Source organism: Gigantopelta aegis, chromosome 6 (assembly GCF_016097555.1).
Source record: "Gigantopelta aegis isolate Gae_Host chromosome 6, Gae_host_genome, whole genome shotgun sequence".
NCBI classification, from domain to species: Eukaryota; Metazoa; Mollusca; class Gastropoda; order Neomphalida; family Peltospiridae; genus Gigantopelta; species Gigantopelta aegis.
The window spans coordinates 57663038-57679285 of record NC_054704.1 but is presented as its reverse complement, the minus strand read 5'-3'; the positions used below and the strand labels follow the sequence as shown (position 1 = coordinate 57679285).

Here is a 16248-nt window from a genome sequence, read left to right as displayed (position 1 = left end):
CTTGGCTCTTGGAGTCGACAGGCGTTTTGGCAAGCGATGGGGAAAACGCGACTTTTTATTGCAAATGTATTAAAAACGGCATGGGCGTCATTTGCAAGGAAAACGTGGGTGGGGGGGGGGGACAATTGGGTTCTAACAATATTTCGTGCGACTAATCGCGAACGCCCTAGGCGTGAAGCGACTCTCGGGGGGTCTGGGGGCATGCCCCCCCCCCCCCCCCCCCCCGAAAATTTTGAAAAATGAAGGTCATTGTGGCTGTCTGAGAACATTATTTAGAGTAAAGTGGGGGGGGACATCAGCTATTGTCCCCCCCACTGCTAAAAGTGTGTGTGTGGGGGGGGGGGGGGGACATGTCCCCCTCCAAATGACGCCCATGAAAAACGGATAAATTTTTTAAAATTTATTTTATTGATACGTAGATACCAAACAATAGTGAATTACGTTTTTGATAAACGTTAACCTTTAAAGTTTTTGTTGTTGCTCAAGTTAATAAAATTTTGGTCATATGTTCCCATGACCTACCTGAACCAGAAATCCATTGGTAGCATTTTTTTTCTGACCACTATCATGTCAGCCAACTTGAAATTAAAAATGGCCGTCATTTTCGTATATTTTCTTTATATATCTCCACTCCCATTTAACATAGAAACATATTTTTGGGATCTATTAAAACATTTTATGTCAATGAATTCAAAGATATATTTTTATTATTCATCTGATCATGGCAACCATCTTGAAATGTAAAGAAATACCTCAATTGTTGTTGTGGGTCAACTGAAAGTAAAGATATACATAAAGATATTTAAATGACGACCATTCTGAATTTTAAGATGGCGGTCATGTCCAAATGACTAAACAAAAATGTTAATAGCGAGTTCATTGTCCTCAAAATTGAAAATAGATACAAAAAATTGTATGTCTATGTTAACTAGGAGTAAAGATACATGTAAATTACCCATTTTGAATTTCAAGCTGGCTGCCATTATCAAATGACCGAAAAAAAAATGCTACTAGGCTAATGGATTTCTAATTCTGGATAGTCTTAAGAATAAAAAGAAATGTATTTTACTGACTTGAGCAAAAAAAAAAAAATAGCAAATTTACATAACTCTATGTACTAAAAGTTGCATAATGATAGCCTAATAGTTTTTGTTTTGAAATTGTATACATTTTCAAAATTAGTAATGAGCAATAAGCTCTGTCATTTATATGCGGTACCTAGACAGCTGTCTCTATAATTTACAAAGGCCCTTTGTATCGTTGGGTTTTTTTCATGTATAACTGCTTTACCTAGACAAGGCGTCCCTAGAATAGTGCCCTTTAAAGTTATAATTTTCAAGTGCCCATTTTGTATCGGTTTGTTTTGTTGGATTTTTTTTTTTTTTTTTTTTTTTTGTAGGCTATATCTGCCCTACCTAGACTGATCCGTCCCTAGAATAGTGCAGAAAACCGCATCTAGTCAGTTAGTGTACATTTCCGTTCATACACTGATATATACACAAATGCAAATATTAAAGCTTTTATTAAGATGCCCTTTTAACAAGTCAATGTGCCCCGTAAGCGTCTACCAAGCATGTCCCTGATTTGCTCAATAGGGGAAAGGTCAGGAGTGAGTGCTGGTGATGTTTTGTGCCTGGAGGTAGTTGGTAACAGTTCTGGCTCTGTGTTCCCTGGCGTTGTCATCTTGAAAACGACGGCCATGGCGACGTGTAAATGGCACAACGTGTGCTGTCAAGATGTTGTTACGATAGTACAGACCAGTGAGACATCCATTGACAATGTGCAAAGCTGTTCGTCCCGTAACTGTGATGCTACCCCAAACCATAACAGACCCACCTCCAAAACGGCCATGCTGTCTAACGTTTACATCATGGAATCGTTCATTACGTCGACGCCACACTCTGTTGCGTCTGTCATGGAAGTCCAATGTGAACTTGGATTCATCAGAAAACATGACATAACTCCATCGCCGATTGTCCCAGCGCTGGTGCTCCTGACATCAACGTCTTTCAGTAATGTGACGGTCGGTCAAACGTGGAATGACACGAGGGCTCCGTGCTTGCAAATGCCACCTGTGTAGCCGATTTCTAATCGTCTGACCACTCACGCTCACACCTGTAGCTGATCCGAGTGGCACTTTGAGCACGGTTTCTTAAGGCTGACGTACGGATAAAACGATCCTGTTGAGCAGTTGTCGCCGTTGGTCGACCTGAGCAACGTCTGTCGTCCGCATTATGTGTCTGACGGTATCGTGCCCATAATCTGCTTATCACCGATTGTAACACGTTCGACGTTCGTGCCACAGCAGCCTGTCTCATGCCAATCTGTAACATGCCAACGGCACGTGAACGCTCATCATGTGACAGTTGACGCATGTCAGAAAGTGTAATTTCAATACAAAATAATACAATCTAAAAGAGTCCAAAAGAGTATTGAGGAAATGGCTAGGAATAACCTGTTCACTTTAATGCATATCTCGCAGTGAACCCCTGAGACGTTCATATGGACCACGTGCAAGACGCCTGCACGTGATTGTTGTGTTTTTGCGTTTTTTATGACAGGTTTTGAATAGTCTAACATGGTTCATACTTCTTTTCAACTTATTCAATCGCATTCTCCAGAATTACAAACGCGAAATGGAATATCCCCTACTTGTTTTGGATAGTATATTATAAAATAAAATATTAAATATCCAAAACATTAAAAGTAAATTAATACGAAATCAAACAAGTTATCTATGGGGCTACCTCGGTTTGTTCATAGCTTATACAATATTTAATGAGTCAAAAACATTATATAGGCAATAAGCAAAAGCCTTTATTAGGGCTTCTTCTTACATTTTACAAATACCATGATTTTATAACCTAGTATGAGATAATTGTAATAAATTCATATCTAAATTGTTACATAAAAAATGTGTGCGTGTGTGTGTGTGTGTGTGTGTGGGGGGGGGGATGAATACAATGGCGTGTTCTCGTCCAAAAATAATAATTATACTTTTTCTACAAATTAGATTACATATTACAATTAAAAAAAAAATGTTTATAATATGTTTTTTGACATCATGTTATTAACAGCCCAAACTAGATTTTATATACTCTGTCAAAAAAGAAACACATAGGCAAAATATTCATGGAATTATCTCTTTAATACAAAGTGGCATTATTTCGTTATTTATGATCGTATCACAGTCAAATTTGACATGAGTATGTGACAATGTTCTTGCTATGGCAGTGGAGGCGTTTTCGTCACGAAATAGTGTCGCACGAGGGCGCTGAAATCAGTACCGTGTATGGCCACCAGCAGCAGCAATCACTGTGCGACATTTCCTTGGCATAGACTGAATGAGTCTCTGAATCCGGGCACGTGGAATCCTAGCCCATTCTTCCTGCAGTGCATGTGACAGTTGCGGAAGCGTCTGAGGCTCCGGGTCACGCTGGCATACACGTCTGTCCAGTTCGTCCCACAGATGTTCAATGGGGTTGAGATCTGGCGATCTTGATGACCATGGCAGCACATTAATGTTCTCAGTCTGTAGGAAATCCATTGTTACATGTGCCGTATGCGGCCTGGCATTGTTCTGCTAAAAGACTTCTCTCCGTCGATCCAAAATGGGAAGCATGTGACGGCAAAGAATTTCATCCCGGTAGCGTACAGCTGTCAGGTTGCCTTGTACAAACACAAGTTCACTTTTGCCGGTGTATGAGATGGCTCCTAACATCATGACACTTCCTCCACTGAATCTGTCAACTTGGGCGACACAGATGTTGGAAAAACGTTTATTGCGGCATCTGTAAACAAGTCGTCCATCACGTCACTGTTGAAGGAAACGTGACTCGTCGCTGAACCATACTCGCCGCCAGTTTCCCCAAGTTCCACCCATGTACATTCGTGCACCAGCGAACACGTAAAATGTCGATGTTGACGTCGCAGGACGGGGCCAACATACGGTCTCCTAGCCCGTAAACCAGCTTCTCGAAGTCTGTTTCGAATAATTTGTGCAGACACCCTTCTCGAACCAGGTATGCGTCCAGCAGTGTTCGTTGCTGTGGCAGTTCGGTGATGCAAGTGAAGAACCCGGATGTTGCAATCTTGTGCTGCAGTGGTTATGCGAGGTCTTCCACTTCTGGGCCGGTCTTCAGCTGATTGAAACTGCTGGTACCTGTCCCAGAAATGTGAAATGGTGCTCTGATGGATGTTCAGGTGGCGTGCGACTGATGACTGCGATTCACCTAACTGGAGGCAGCCTATTGCAATGTTTCGATTTGGCAGGCTTAGTCTTGGCATCCTGTATCTCGTCTACGTCGAAATGGAAATGAGGCATTATTGCAAGCATTGCAGCTTTAAATACACATCACTACTCCAATCTCCCCCCCCCCCCCCCCATAAAATTTTAGTTCAGTTACTCGAGGCATTGCAAGAACAAAAAGTCTGGAAAACAAATGTTCTTATTTCCTAAGTTCAAGGGCCATAACTCTGTCAAAAAGGGGTAAATTGCCATGAAAGTCAAACTTGATCTGTAACAGTACACGATAAAGCTATGGTATACACAGCTCAATATCTCAATGCATTTAGAAAAAAATATTAGGAAACCTATACATGGGACAGATGAATAGACAGACAGGGCTTGTAGATTATGGTAGCCCCACTCCATTGGCTAGTGATATTCAATGTTGGGCTAGTAAATAATTACTATTGCCATACCCCACTGCTAGTGAAATTTATGTTTTCACATGCTGCAGTTAAACTCTATCTTGTAAATATGAATATCCTGCCCCCCCCCCCCCCCCATTCATATGTATACATAATTCCCTTCAGTTTATGGTATAATGTCTACCAATTGCAGCTTATCACACATTTCCATAAATGACTGTAGGCCTATAGATGTATATTTTTGAATCAAAATAACTGATGACACACTTGAATCTGGTGCCATGTGTCAAAGGTGAAGAAATAACAAACAACAGTTGAGTTGAATATTCATTATTATTACTACTTAATATACAAAGCAATGTTTAGTACATGTTAATATTGCTGTAATGAGTTGTATAAAAAGCTATAAAACCAAAGCATGTATACTTCAATGTACTTACACAAAATGTAACACCCATTTAGAGTCTCAGAAATCTGTCCAGGCATAGACTCATCATTACAATACTGTATGACTACCCAGCAAGTCACAACAGAAGGAAGTGGGTGGGTAGGGACACCTATACCTCTCCCAAACTTTCTACACAAATCTACTACCAACAATTTTTGTGACATTTTGCATATACATGTAGGCCATAATAAATTATCTACCTTATAACAGTAATAGCAAAGTAAAACATGCACAATGAAGAATACAATCTCATGACTTACATAATTTACATAAATTCTACATATACAAGTTACCAACCATAATGCACATTGTCATTATAAAACGAAGGTACAACACCAACTCCAGTATATATGTGTAAACCATATTAAAACCTAACCTGAGATTTGACTAGAAAAGGTGTAACATTTGCCTAGTCGGTTACTTCTCTACTAGATATGGCAAAATATTTTAAAGTAGTTGACTCTAGTTGTAGATACATTTATGGATCAACTGATGTTATGTATTAAATTTTAAAAAGTTAAAATATCTTTTCCACAGATAACTTGTCTGTGCCACCAAGGTGTATCCAATATTTTAAAATTAAGATTCATAATTCAGAATCTGCAAACTCCTAAGAATGTTTTATGCGTGTTTCGTATTAAGTATTATGAAAACTGTTCTACAATTTGTCTGAAATGTGTTTATATTTTAAGGTTTCAGGATGGGTGGGTTTTTGTAGTTATTTGGTTTTTAAACAAAATCCGAATCCCCCACCAACCCATTAATAAGTGATTTCAACAGGTAATAACCCACCTATAAATGGACAAAGCATCTTTTAAATAAAATATGACTACCAATAAATAATAATCTTAATACAAAATTCACCAACAAATCTTAACCATTTAAATAACAATTTATGAACAAGAAAATACATTAACATTTTGCAATAAAGAAGAAGTATATTTCAAGGGTGGGAGATGAATATGTTGAACGGCCACTCATGTATTATTCTCTATACATATGATCAAAATTATTTTGATGTTTTGACGCATTAGTTAGGTATCCATGAGCATTCATTTCACAATGTAGAAAAAACGCTTGGACAAGAACATTAAAAATTTACTAATGGTTCCAACATTTTGCTAAATATTTTTTGTTTGAAAAAATAATTTTAAGTATGTGAGATATGACATGTTGAACCTGAGTGTGATTTTGAACTGGTCTGTTGGTAAACTTTCAACATGTCACACACCAGTACTCATTTTATTTCCAACAAAATGGCCATTTCTGTTGATGAGTGTGTGTCACAGAGATTGTGTGTGCATGTGTGCACACACATGAGAGTTGTTAGAAACAATTATTTTAGCAACTTCTTTAATTTAATAAGCAGAGCTTTGGTTTTCGAGAATGAGTATACCTTGAAGCTGGAGTTTTCAAGAATTACTGTAACTTAAATGAACAAAATAAAAGATACATTAATATTGTGACATAATTATATAGCTGCTATTGTCAAGTTTATTTCACTCTGGGCAGAAGTTTGACTAGTATAGTAATTTATTTATTATCTTTTATATCACAGTTGTATGACAATTTACTATTTCAGGTAAGTTACACTGAAATATATTTTGTTAGCAGAGTTGTCATTAAACAATACGTAAAATGCTACTTTACCAACCTAGACTTGTTTCATTTATAATTTTATTAATAATCATTTTATTTTTGTTTGCTATATTTTAAACAGTATATCTTTAATTAATATTCTATTTATATTTCATGTCCATTATTGATTTATAGTAACAATACTATTAATATTTCCTTTTAATAATTTTAATAATAGTAATAGTAATTATACTAAATTTGCAACAGAAAAATTGCTAGGAATGCATTTCATAAATTAAGGGCCTGTTCAACACTCACTGGAAGGTGGTATCAAGGGATGCATTATGAAATGATATGGGAGGATGGTCAAGAGTTACCTAATATTTTCAAACCCAGTCTCAATATATTTTAAAGTAAAACAGCCCCAAGTAATGTATCAGTCATCCATGACTTGCAAACCAATATTTTGAGACTGCTTGCTACTGTTGAGTGTTTCATGACATGATTGAACACCACTGACTGCACATTCATTTTTTTTCAATTTATTTCCATGCTTATATCCAATTAAGGTTCAAGCACGCTGTCCTGGATGCACACCTTAGTTATCTGGGCTGTCTGTCCTGGACAGTTGTTAATTGGTTAGTGAGAAAAAAGAGGGTGTAGTGATCTAATACTTACTCGTTGAGTCTTTAAAACTCACTCTGGTGTTCTAGCAATAACCACTGAAATATGTTCAGACAATATGTGTTTGTTGTTCTAGTTTTCCTTCTTGTTAACGGTAATAACAGTATGGCAAAGTCACAGCATTAATTTGTTTTCTTCAACTTTATATGCACAATAAAGTTGTAGAAATGGCATGTTTTAAACTATCGTATGATCTATTTCTGAAACATTACAATAAGCCCATTTTACCTTTTGGCTTTAATTTTTTTTTACAAATAATAGAAATAAAACGAAGTGCAAGCCCTGATTTGAAGAAAAGCCCACCAACAACTGATATTATTATTATCAGGATGATTCACTGAGAATTCTTCTTATCATTTAACAGATATTTATATAAAATTAATATCATTATGTTAGGACTATAACTTTGAAGAGTATGATTTACTAATTTTATGTTAATACATGTATTAATAAATTCAACATGAATTGTTTACAGTCACATTACCAAAACAACATTATATATTTTAAAATAATATTTATAAATTTATATATATATATAAATAACAAACATTTGAGTAGTATGTTTCATAAATCTATGACTAAATTAATATGATAGCAACAAATACATGAATAAATACACACAAACAAAAAGTCAAAACAAGCCAAAATAATACTTAATTATCAAGGACAAAAAAAAATTTACCTCTTGGTACCAAAGTACATGTATGTGGAAAAAAATAAAATAAATAATAATAAAAAAATAATTTTGTTTTTTTAAAAACCCTCAGAGTTTTGGGGTAGGGTTTTTTTGTTGTTGTGTATAAACAAAACAGTATAATGATTATATCTATAACATGACTAACTGATAGAACATTTTTATCAAACACAAAAGTATACAGAATACACATACAAATTACCAGGTGTCAATTACTGGAAATAAATCTGTTGTAACTCACATTTGATTATAAATCGATGAACTAGTCTGTATTTTAAAATTAAGAAGGACACAAGCTGTCACTTTGCCAGTCAATCTGAGATATTTCAAAATTAAAACATGTATGTACTAAACAGAAATATCAAATATTCTGGAATCAAAAAGATATTACATTCCTTGTCACGATGGAAAACTCTATTACATGCTAAATAAAGGGACTTGAAGCACTGTTACTCCCAGCCTAATTCACTCTCTAATATGTTAAAATTTACAATACCCAGTTTGATATTCTCCTACAAGCTCTGAACCTACATGATGCAACCAAGAAACAGTGTAAGTACTAGTTATGATGACTGTTCACAGTAACGTTAATATTTTTACCATCTTCTTTTAGGTATACACATGTTGGCCCTTATGTTGTAATTTGGTCTAGAAACTTGGCTGAATTTTATTTCCTGAACCATTCACTAAGTAAAAGACATAGAACTGGCATAATATATAAAAATTTAAATTTTGAAGAAGGAAGGAAAGAATTGGATGTGAAAATGTTGTGGATGAATGACTACAACCAAATATATTGCTGACAGAAGGAAACAAGAAATGAAAGAGCAAAGTGTAAAACATTATTTCCTATACGCATACTCTACATATTACAAACACTATATATTTTTCGACAACTTCCTAGACTATATTTTTTTCTACATTCACATAACCTATAAATTAACATTTTAACAGATGAATTGTGTCAACACTGTTGTATGAACATGATTACAAAACCTAACAAATAATCACATAGCAGAAAATGACAGTAGCTTCTTTGGGAAAAAAAAAAGAAGAAGTTAAAACATTGAAATAAAAAATCTACAAAAGCACAGAAATGTTTTCATCCACAGAAATCGTGGTTCCACGTTTATTATGGTGCGTCTCAGTTTCCTGGACCAGCGTCTAGTGTAGCCATTTATCACAAGTTAGAGAAACTAATCGGCTCCATCACATTCAGCACTAATAATATTGCACAAGAATTATGGTGTTCCTAGGTGTCAGTGGTAATGATCATTATGTTATGAAGATATATTAAAACGGCGATGTGTGTGTATATATATATATATGTATGTATATTTATATGCAAGTCTACAATACCAGTTTACGATATAAATGTCTATTGGCCCTGTCTTTGAACACAGAGCCCACGACTAGACAAATCGCGGAGTTCGGTCCTGACTAATCTGTTGAGACGGTTTGCCAACAGAAGACTGCGCCTCAGCCCCAGACCCACAAAGTGAAGAAGGGTTAGATATAGTTTTCTCTACCTGACTCTTTTCATGTATCCTTTTCAAAGACCCTTTCCCACTGTTTTGCCTGTCCACATGTTTCGAGGTGGTTTTTGTTGACGTCAACTGCGTGTCTTCCGAAGTTCTTCTGTGTTTGGTAGATGTCATCCTGGCACTTTGGACGGATGTGACCTGTTTCGAATAAGCAGAAGCAGTAGTTGATAATTCAACACTTTTTCTGCTGGAAGCTGACCGTGACCCCAATGATGACGAGCTCAATGGTCGAGATGATCCAGAAGCCCCAGCTGGAACACTTGATCGTTTGGACATGATGTATGTTGGTGTTGACTGACGGCCAATGCAGCAAGCACGAGTGGAGCCAGACGAACTCGGTAAAGTTACCACGGCAACTGTTGTGGATGCTTTCTTCCTTTGCATCAAGCTGGCAGTTGAACTGTGTGACTTTTTCACATCTGACCGAGATGCTTCTTTAGATTTTTTAGGCGAGTCGGGCAAACTAGTTGGTCTCATTCCTCTTGCTTTGTCTCCGCCTGATGCTGCTGCTGTTTTTGCTGGTGTTTTAACAGTGCGTTTCTCAGAAGCTGCAGCTTTCTCTCCGCTAGACACAAGCGAAGTGGATGGTGGCAGTGACTTGGTCTCTGCAGCTGCTATTGTCGATGGTGCAACAACAGTTGCTTTGGCAAGTCGTGGATGTCGCACTTGGATCTCTTCAGTTTGAGCATCGTCAGAGTCACCAACCTCAGAGATGACCACCTTGATGGGACTGACTGGGACCATGGCTGTGAGCAGACTACTAGTAGAAGAAGCAGATGAGGGTGATGTCGAGCTGTCTGCTGCAGTTATGATGCCAACAAACGCACAGGGCTGGGCGATGTCACTCAGACTAGAACATATGAGCACAGGACCAGAACCACTTGCTTGACTAGAGGTGGGTTGTGAAAGCGATGATCCGACGACGGCATGTCTTACTCCCCCTACAAAAGAGTTAAATAAAATATAATAGTCAAAACATTATTGCAAAAAGTTTGGGTGGGGGGTGGGGGTGTTCTAATCCATGTACATCTGTTGGGAAAAAGAAATGAAACCAGTACGAATAAAATTTAGTTTATTAGTTAAAAATGGTTTAATATAGTATTTCGCCATATATTTCTAATTATCTGAATAAAGAGAATGTCCTACATCTAAAGAGACTGGCTTAAAGGGAATAGCCTGAGTTTAAACTGTTTTTTTCAGTCTTTTAACAGCTAAAACTTACGTTAAATACACTTTCTTGTTTAAAATACCAGTGTCTATATATTCAATGTGTTTCTGGTCATCCTAATGTTTTTAGTAGCTCAAACTTTATTTTGTTACCTAATACATGGTACATACAAAATTATTGGGAGGTAAAATCTAGTCTTGGTTTTTATAAACATTCTGGCAATCACAAACACTGATATTCTAAACAAGAAAATGCATTTCACGTGTAATTATTAGTCATCAAAAATGCTCTTTCTGTTGTCAATGTCCAGAACATGTAATGTTTAGTAGGGCTATCATCAGCATAACGTTAAAAAATAACATTTAAACTAAGGTAATTTAAAAAATGAAATAAAGTGGGATAGGAAAGTGTTAAATATGAAAATATCATGGTTATAAAAAAATCCACTGTCTTCTCAAATTAATGTAAACAACCAATTTTATTCCCCAACCCACATCAAATAACATATTTATCACAAAAACAAGCCTAAGAACATATCACTGATATTACTGTAATTACCATGTTTCCATGATTTAAGGTAAAAAAAATGAATAAAAAAAATGAAAGAAACCTAATCGCTTTGTCTTCTCATAATGAATAATAATTAAGAGAATACATAAAAGACTGAATCATGAATTATATTTTTAATGATCACATATTTTCTACACACATGAATGCAGCCCAACAACATATGCAGATTGACAGTGAAGTGTCTTGTGTATGCAACAATAATGAAACTCGCCAATAACCAAAGCAACTTGGTGGATTTCAGATCAAGTGACAGGCAAACATGACATCATTAACCAATTACAATCAGAACAGATGGTAGCATGTATTTTCATTATCTTTAACCAAAAACCACATGCAATCTTTCTGTTTTAAAATTATATTTATTTGAGTGTAAATTGTTTTAACTAATCTTTATCATCTCATCATAACTAAGGCAAATGCCACTTTATCCACACTCAAACTTACCAGTAAGTAAATCATTAGCTGAAAATTACTCTTCAAACACATCAAAAATTACAAAAGAGATGTACAAGTAACATAAGCTTTAGGCAAACCCATCTCCATGCAACTAATGCATAAACCATACATTGCATAAATATTATGTTGTAAAAATATGACGAAAGGCCGATAGAAAGGTGATTATTCATGTTCCAACAGCATCTTAAAATTAATCCAAATTAATATTTAATGATATCAACAAAAATCACAAATTACTGTAAATAAGAACCTCATTATACAAAAACGATTAATGCACAAACATGCACTCAGAGCCAGTAAGAATAAATATGTCTGGAAAATACCACATTATGAATCATGCAAACCTCCCACACTGGCTTCAAAGTAATTAAATAAACCATTACCTAGCAAGTTCTGAAATAAAGCAAATGTCATTGTTAAAGTATTAAAGAAAGTTGTGATAATAAAAGATATTTCAGCAGTTTGCTGAGTGTACCACAACCGAAAGCTTTACCGACTGAATACAGCAGCCGGAGTTGCAATACCTTTCAGTAGGGGAAATCAGGAAACTGCAATGCTGAAAGCAAATACTTTGTTAGGAATGCTATTTCAAAGAGTAAAGATGGTAAAAAGTACCATAACTGATATTTCACTGGGTTTTTTTTTTAAAAGTTAACCAATTTCAATGAAAATGTGTTTCATTAAAAAATAACTTTTTATACAACTATAATTATAACCTTCCTGGTACAGTGTGTGATAATTATAACATTACTGGTACAGTGTGTGATAATTATAACAAGATTATCAATGAAATGTAAATACATTAGATAATTTGACAAAAGTTACAACTTGGTAAACAATTTGATTTATTTAATTGTTTGAATGCAGATTACTCCCTTGGGTTATCAGTTCATGGGAATAATACTAAGCTACTAGGCTTGCAGAAAAAAAGAATCTTATATTAAATTTAATTCTCAAATAATAATTTTAAAAAATGGATTCAAATGATATTAAATTACTTTGTGTCCAACAAAAATATTGTGACTTTAAAATTCCTTTCTTCAAGAGTTTATGGGATTTTATTCAAACTATGCAAGTTTTAACCATTCTATTAGTACATGATATAATACGGGTCACGGGTACTTTATTAACATGCCTATATCCAAAAGAGGCTCAGGCACCTTACACGATATAATAATTGTTTTGCCAATTTAAACAATTTCAAATTTAAAAAAAAGAATAATAATTTTAAAAAACAAAAAGATACATAAATTTTAGGTAGGTGTGGGGAATAAAATGTATCTTACATTAATATTAAGGTTAATCCTATCATCTAAGTATGGTGTTAAATATATAGCACTTTATATACAGTGGGTTATACCAACACCATAGAGGCATAACTGTTCTGTTACTGGATTAAATGGTACTAATAATAATTGTAGGTTTATTAGACTGCCATCTGTTAATAATTCATTAAATACAATAAGTCTATTATATATGTCACTTTAACACATTGCTACTTGCCTATTCCAGAATTGCTTCGAATCTTTTTCACCAAAAAATATACATGTACCGTATATCTTCGCCTATAAGTCGAATTTTTTTCACCCAAAAATTATTTTATAACTTGGGGGGTCGACTTATAAGAGGGTAAAAAAAATTCACCAAAAAATATTACTGTTTTGGGGATTATTTTACAAATTTTATTGTTGAAGTATGCCATGTATTTATACTCAAATATGTTAATTTGACACATTTATTTTTTATAACCTATTTTTTTTGGCATTATAACGGTTTTGGTTATGCGAAAAGGCGTACGATCTCACTCACATGCCAAGACAACAGTCCACTTAGTTAAATTAACAGTCATCACTAATAGTAAAAATGTAAACAATACTAACTACCTGTTGCCTGAGTTTATTTTGAAATCTGGTCACTGGCATTAATGGTTGTTCAAACAATGTTTTGGCGGTGATTAACTTCATGAATATTACTGAGCTTTCTCTTAAAATAGACTGATCTCTGCAGTTCACTATCTAGAGCAATAGGGACACACATCATTTGATACAAAAACCAGTGTACTTTCCAGAGTTATCCTCCTTACATGTATTAATATGGCGGCAAAACGTGATACTTTCAGTTTTATCGTAGTGATCTGTTGTCAGTGTTTATAAATAAAGTTGTTGTCTGTGCACAAAACCATCTGTACAATACTATACAGTAACAGTCAAACAGCTTTCACTCTCTACTAAGGGAATATTTCGTTTTGATGCTATGTAATAATGATAGTTTGATTGGAATAGTCTGATTATATTGCGATGTACAAAACGTGAAAACCGAAGTTTGTAAAATAATTTTCTTTTGTTCAAATATTATTGTTCTCATGTGCTGAAAATAAGAAATATTTCAATATTTATAAGTAGTTTTTCATGGGTCGACTTATAAACGGGTCAATAAAAAAATACGTTTTCAGGGCTTGAAATTAGGGACTGGACTTATAGCCGAGATCGACTTACAGGCGAAGATATACGGTATATAATAATTATTCAACAATCATAAACTTCAATAGTAAACCGTCAATGCAATTCATAAAATTAAGCAGCATATCGCAATTAAAATAAAATGCTGAATCTTGACCGAAAATATGCTTAGTCATAAGCAATGGGTGCCAGGGTTTAAAATTAGCAGTTGCTTGAAACAACCTTTATTGGCAAAGGATGACCATGAACTTTACAAAAATACTTTTAACACAAAATGTATTATACTGTGAAAACACTCGATGCAATCATTTGATGGCTAATAAAACAAGCAGTCTGAGAGTACTGCTAAAGCAATGCATATCCCCTACCGGGCCCAATTTGTTTTGTATCTCCTAAATTCAAGGGCCATAACTATTTGAAAATGGATACATTGCCATGTAAGTCAAAGTTGATCTGTAAAAGTACCTAATAAAGCTATACACACAATTTCAGCTCAATATATTAAGGCATTGTTAAAAAAACTTACAGAAAACTATTTTTCATATCTCCTTAGTTCAAGGGCTATAACATAACTGCCATCTATAACAGTACATGATAAAGGTATACACAAAATTTCAACTCAGTATCTCAAGGCATTGTTAAAAATAACTGTTCAAAATGAGTAAATTGCTCTGAAAGTCAAACTTTATCTGTAACAGTACATGACAAAGCTATTAAAAAAAATTCAGCTTAATATCTTAAGGCATTGAAATACAAATGCCCAGAAAACACATTTTCTATCTCCTAAGTTCAAGGGCCATAACTCTGTCAAAAATGGGTAAATCACCATGAAAGTCAAACTTTATCTGTAACAGTACATAATAAAGCTATACACAGAATGTCAAGGCATTATGTAAAAAAAAAACATTTGGAAAACTATACGTGAGACAGATGGACAGAGAGACACAAGGACTGAGATGACACATTTGGTCCCCTCTGGTTGGACCGGTAGTGGACTAAACATTTAAGGGCTAGTTTGTTGTAAGTAGCACTGATGGCCACCATGTTTTTTAAGTTGTTTCAAACTTGTGTCACCCATGATAGAAACTGAATACATGTATAAAACCAGAAACAATATTTGATCATGATTTAGTTAAAGACTTCCACTAAGAATTACTAGCATTGGTTTGTTAACTTATAGTCCTTCCCACAGGAAACACCAATTTTCATACTATTTCTAAGCCAACTTTTTTGTAAATTGGAGACAAAAAACATTTTTGTTTTGTTTTTGTTTTTAAACGTCTTTTTTGTTATTTCCATGGCGAGACGTAGCCCAATGGTAAAGTGCACACTTGGTGCGCAGTCGGTTTGGGATCGATTCCTGTTGGTGGGTCCATTGGGCTATTTCTTGCTCCAACCAGTGCACCATGACTGATACATCAAAGGCTGTGGTATGTGCTGTTCTGTCTATGGGATGGTGCATATAAAAGATCCCTTGCTGCTATTCGAAAAGAGTAGCCCATTAAGTGGCAACAGCAGGTTTCCTCTCTCAAAATCTGTGTGGTCCTTAACCATATGTCCGACGCCATATAACCATAAATAAAATGTGTTGAGTGCGTCGTTAAATAAAACATTCCTTTCTTTTTGTTATTTCCAAAACACTTGTACTTTTCTTCTTACGTCAAACCAAACTGATATTATTTACAAAACACTTGTACTTTTCTTCTTATATCAAACCAAACTGATATTATTTACAAAAACATTTTTGTAGGATGGGACCAACTATAGTAGAGTATGTTTGACACAGGAAGGAAGGAAATGTTTTATTTAACGATGCACTCAACACATTTTATTTACGGTTATATGGCGTCGGACATATGGTTAAGGACCAAACAGATATTCAAAGAGGAAACCCGCTGTCGCCACTTCATGGGCTACTCTTTCCCGATTAGCAGCAAGGGACCTTTTATATGCACCATCCCACAGACAGAATAGTACATACCACAGCCTTTGTT

At 35.1% G+C, this 16248-nt stretch overlaps 1 protein-coding gene across 6 annotated transcripts in view; it reads right to left on the bottom strand.

The window, feature by feature from the left end:
* Nucleotides 1–4967: 4967 nt before the first annotated feature.
* LOC121376567 (rho GTPase-activating protein 45-like) overlaps nt 4968–16248 on the bottom strand; it is a 70118-nt gene continuing 58837 nt past the window's right edge. For 2 of the 6 annotated variants that reach the window (XM_041504484.1, XM_041504483.1), the window contains exon 31: nt 4968–10542. In XM_041504484.1, the coding sequence (XP_041360418.1) occupies nt 9470–10542 (1073 nt within the window). In that variant the 3' untranslated portion in view covers nt 4968–9469. Of the gene's footprint in view, nt 10543–12318; nt 12352–16248 lie in introns of those variants that run through there. The other 4 variants (XM_041504485.1, XM_041504486.1, XR_005958468.1 and 1 more) reach the window with 4 other exon arrangements.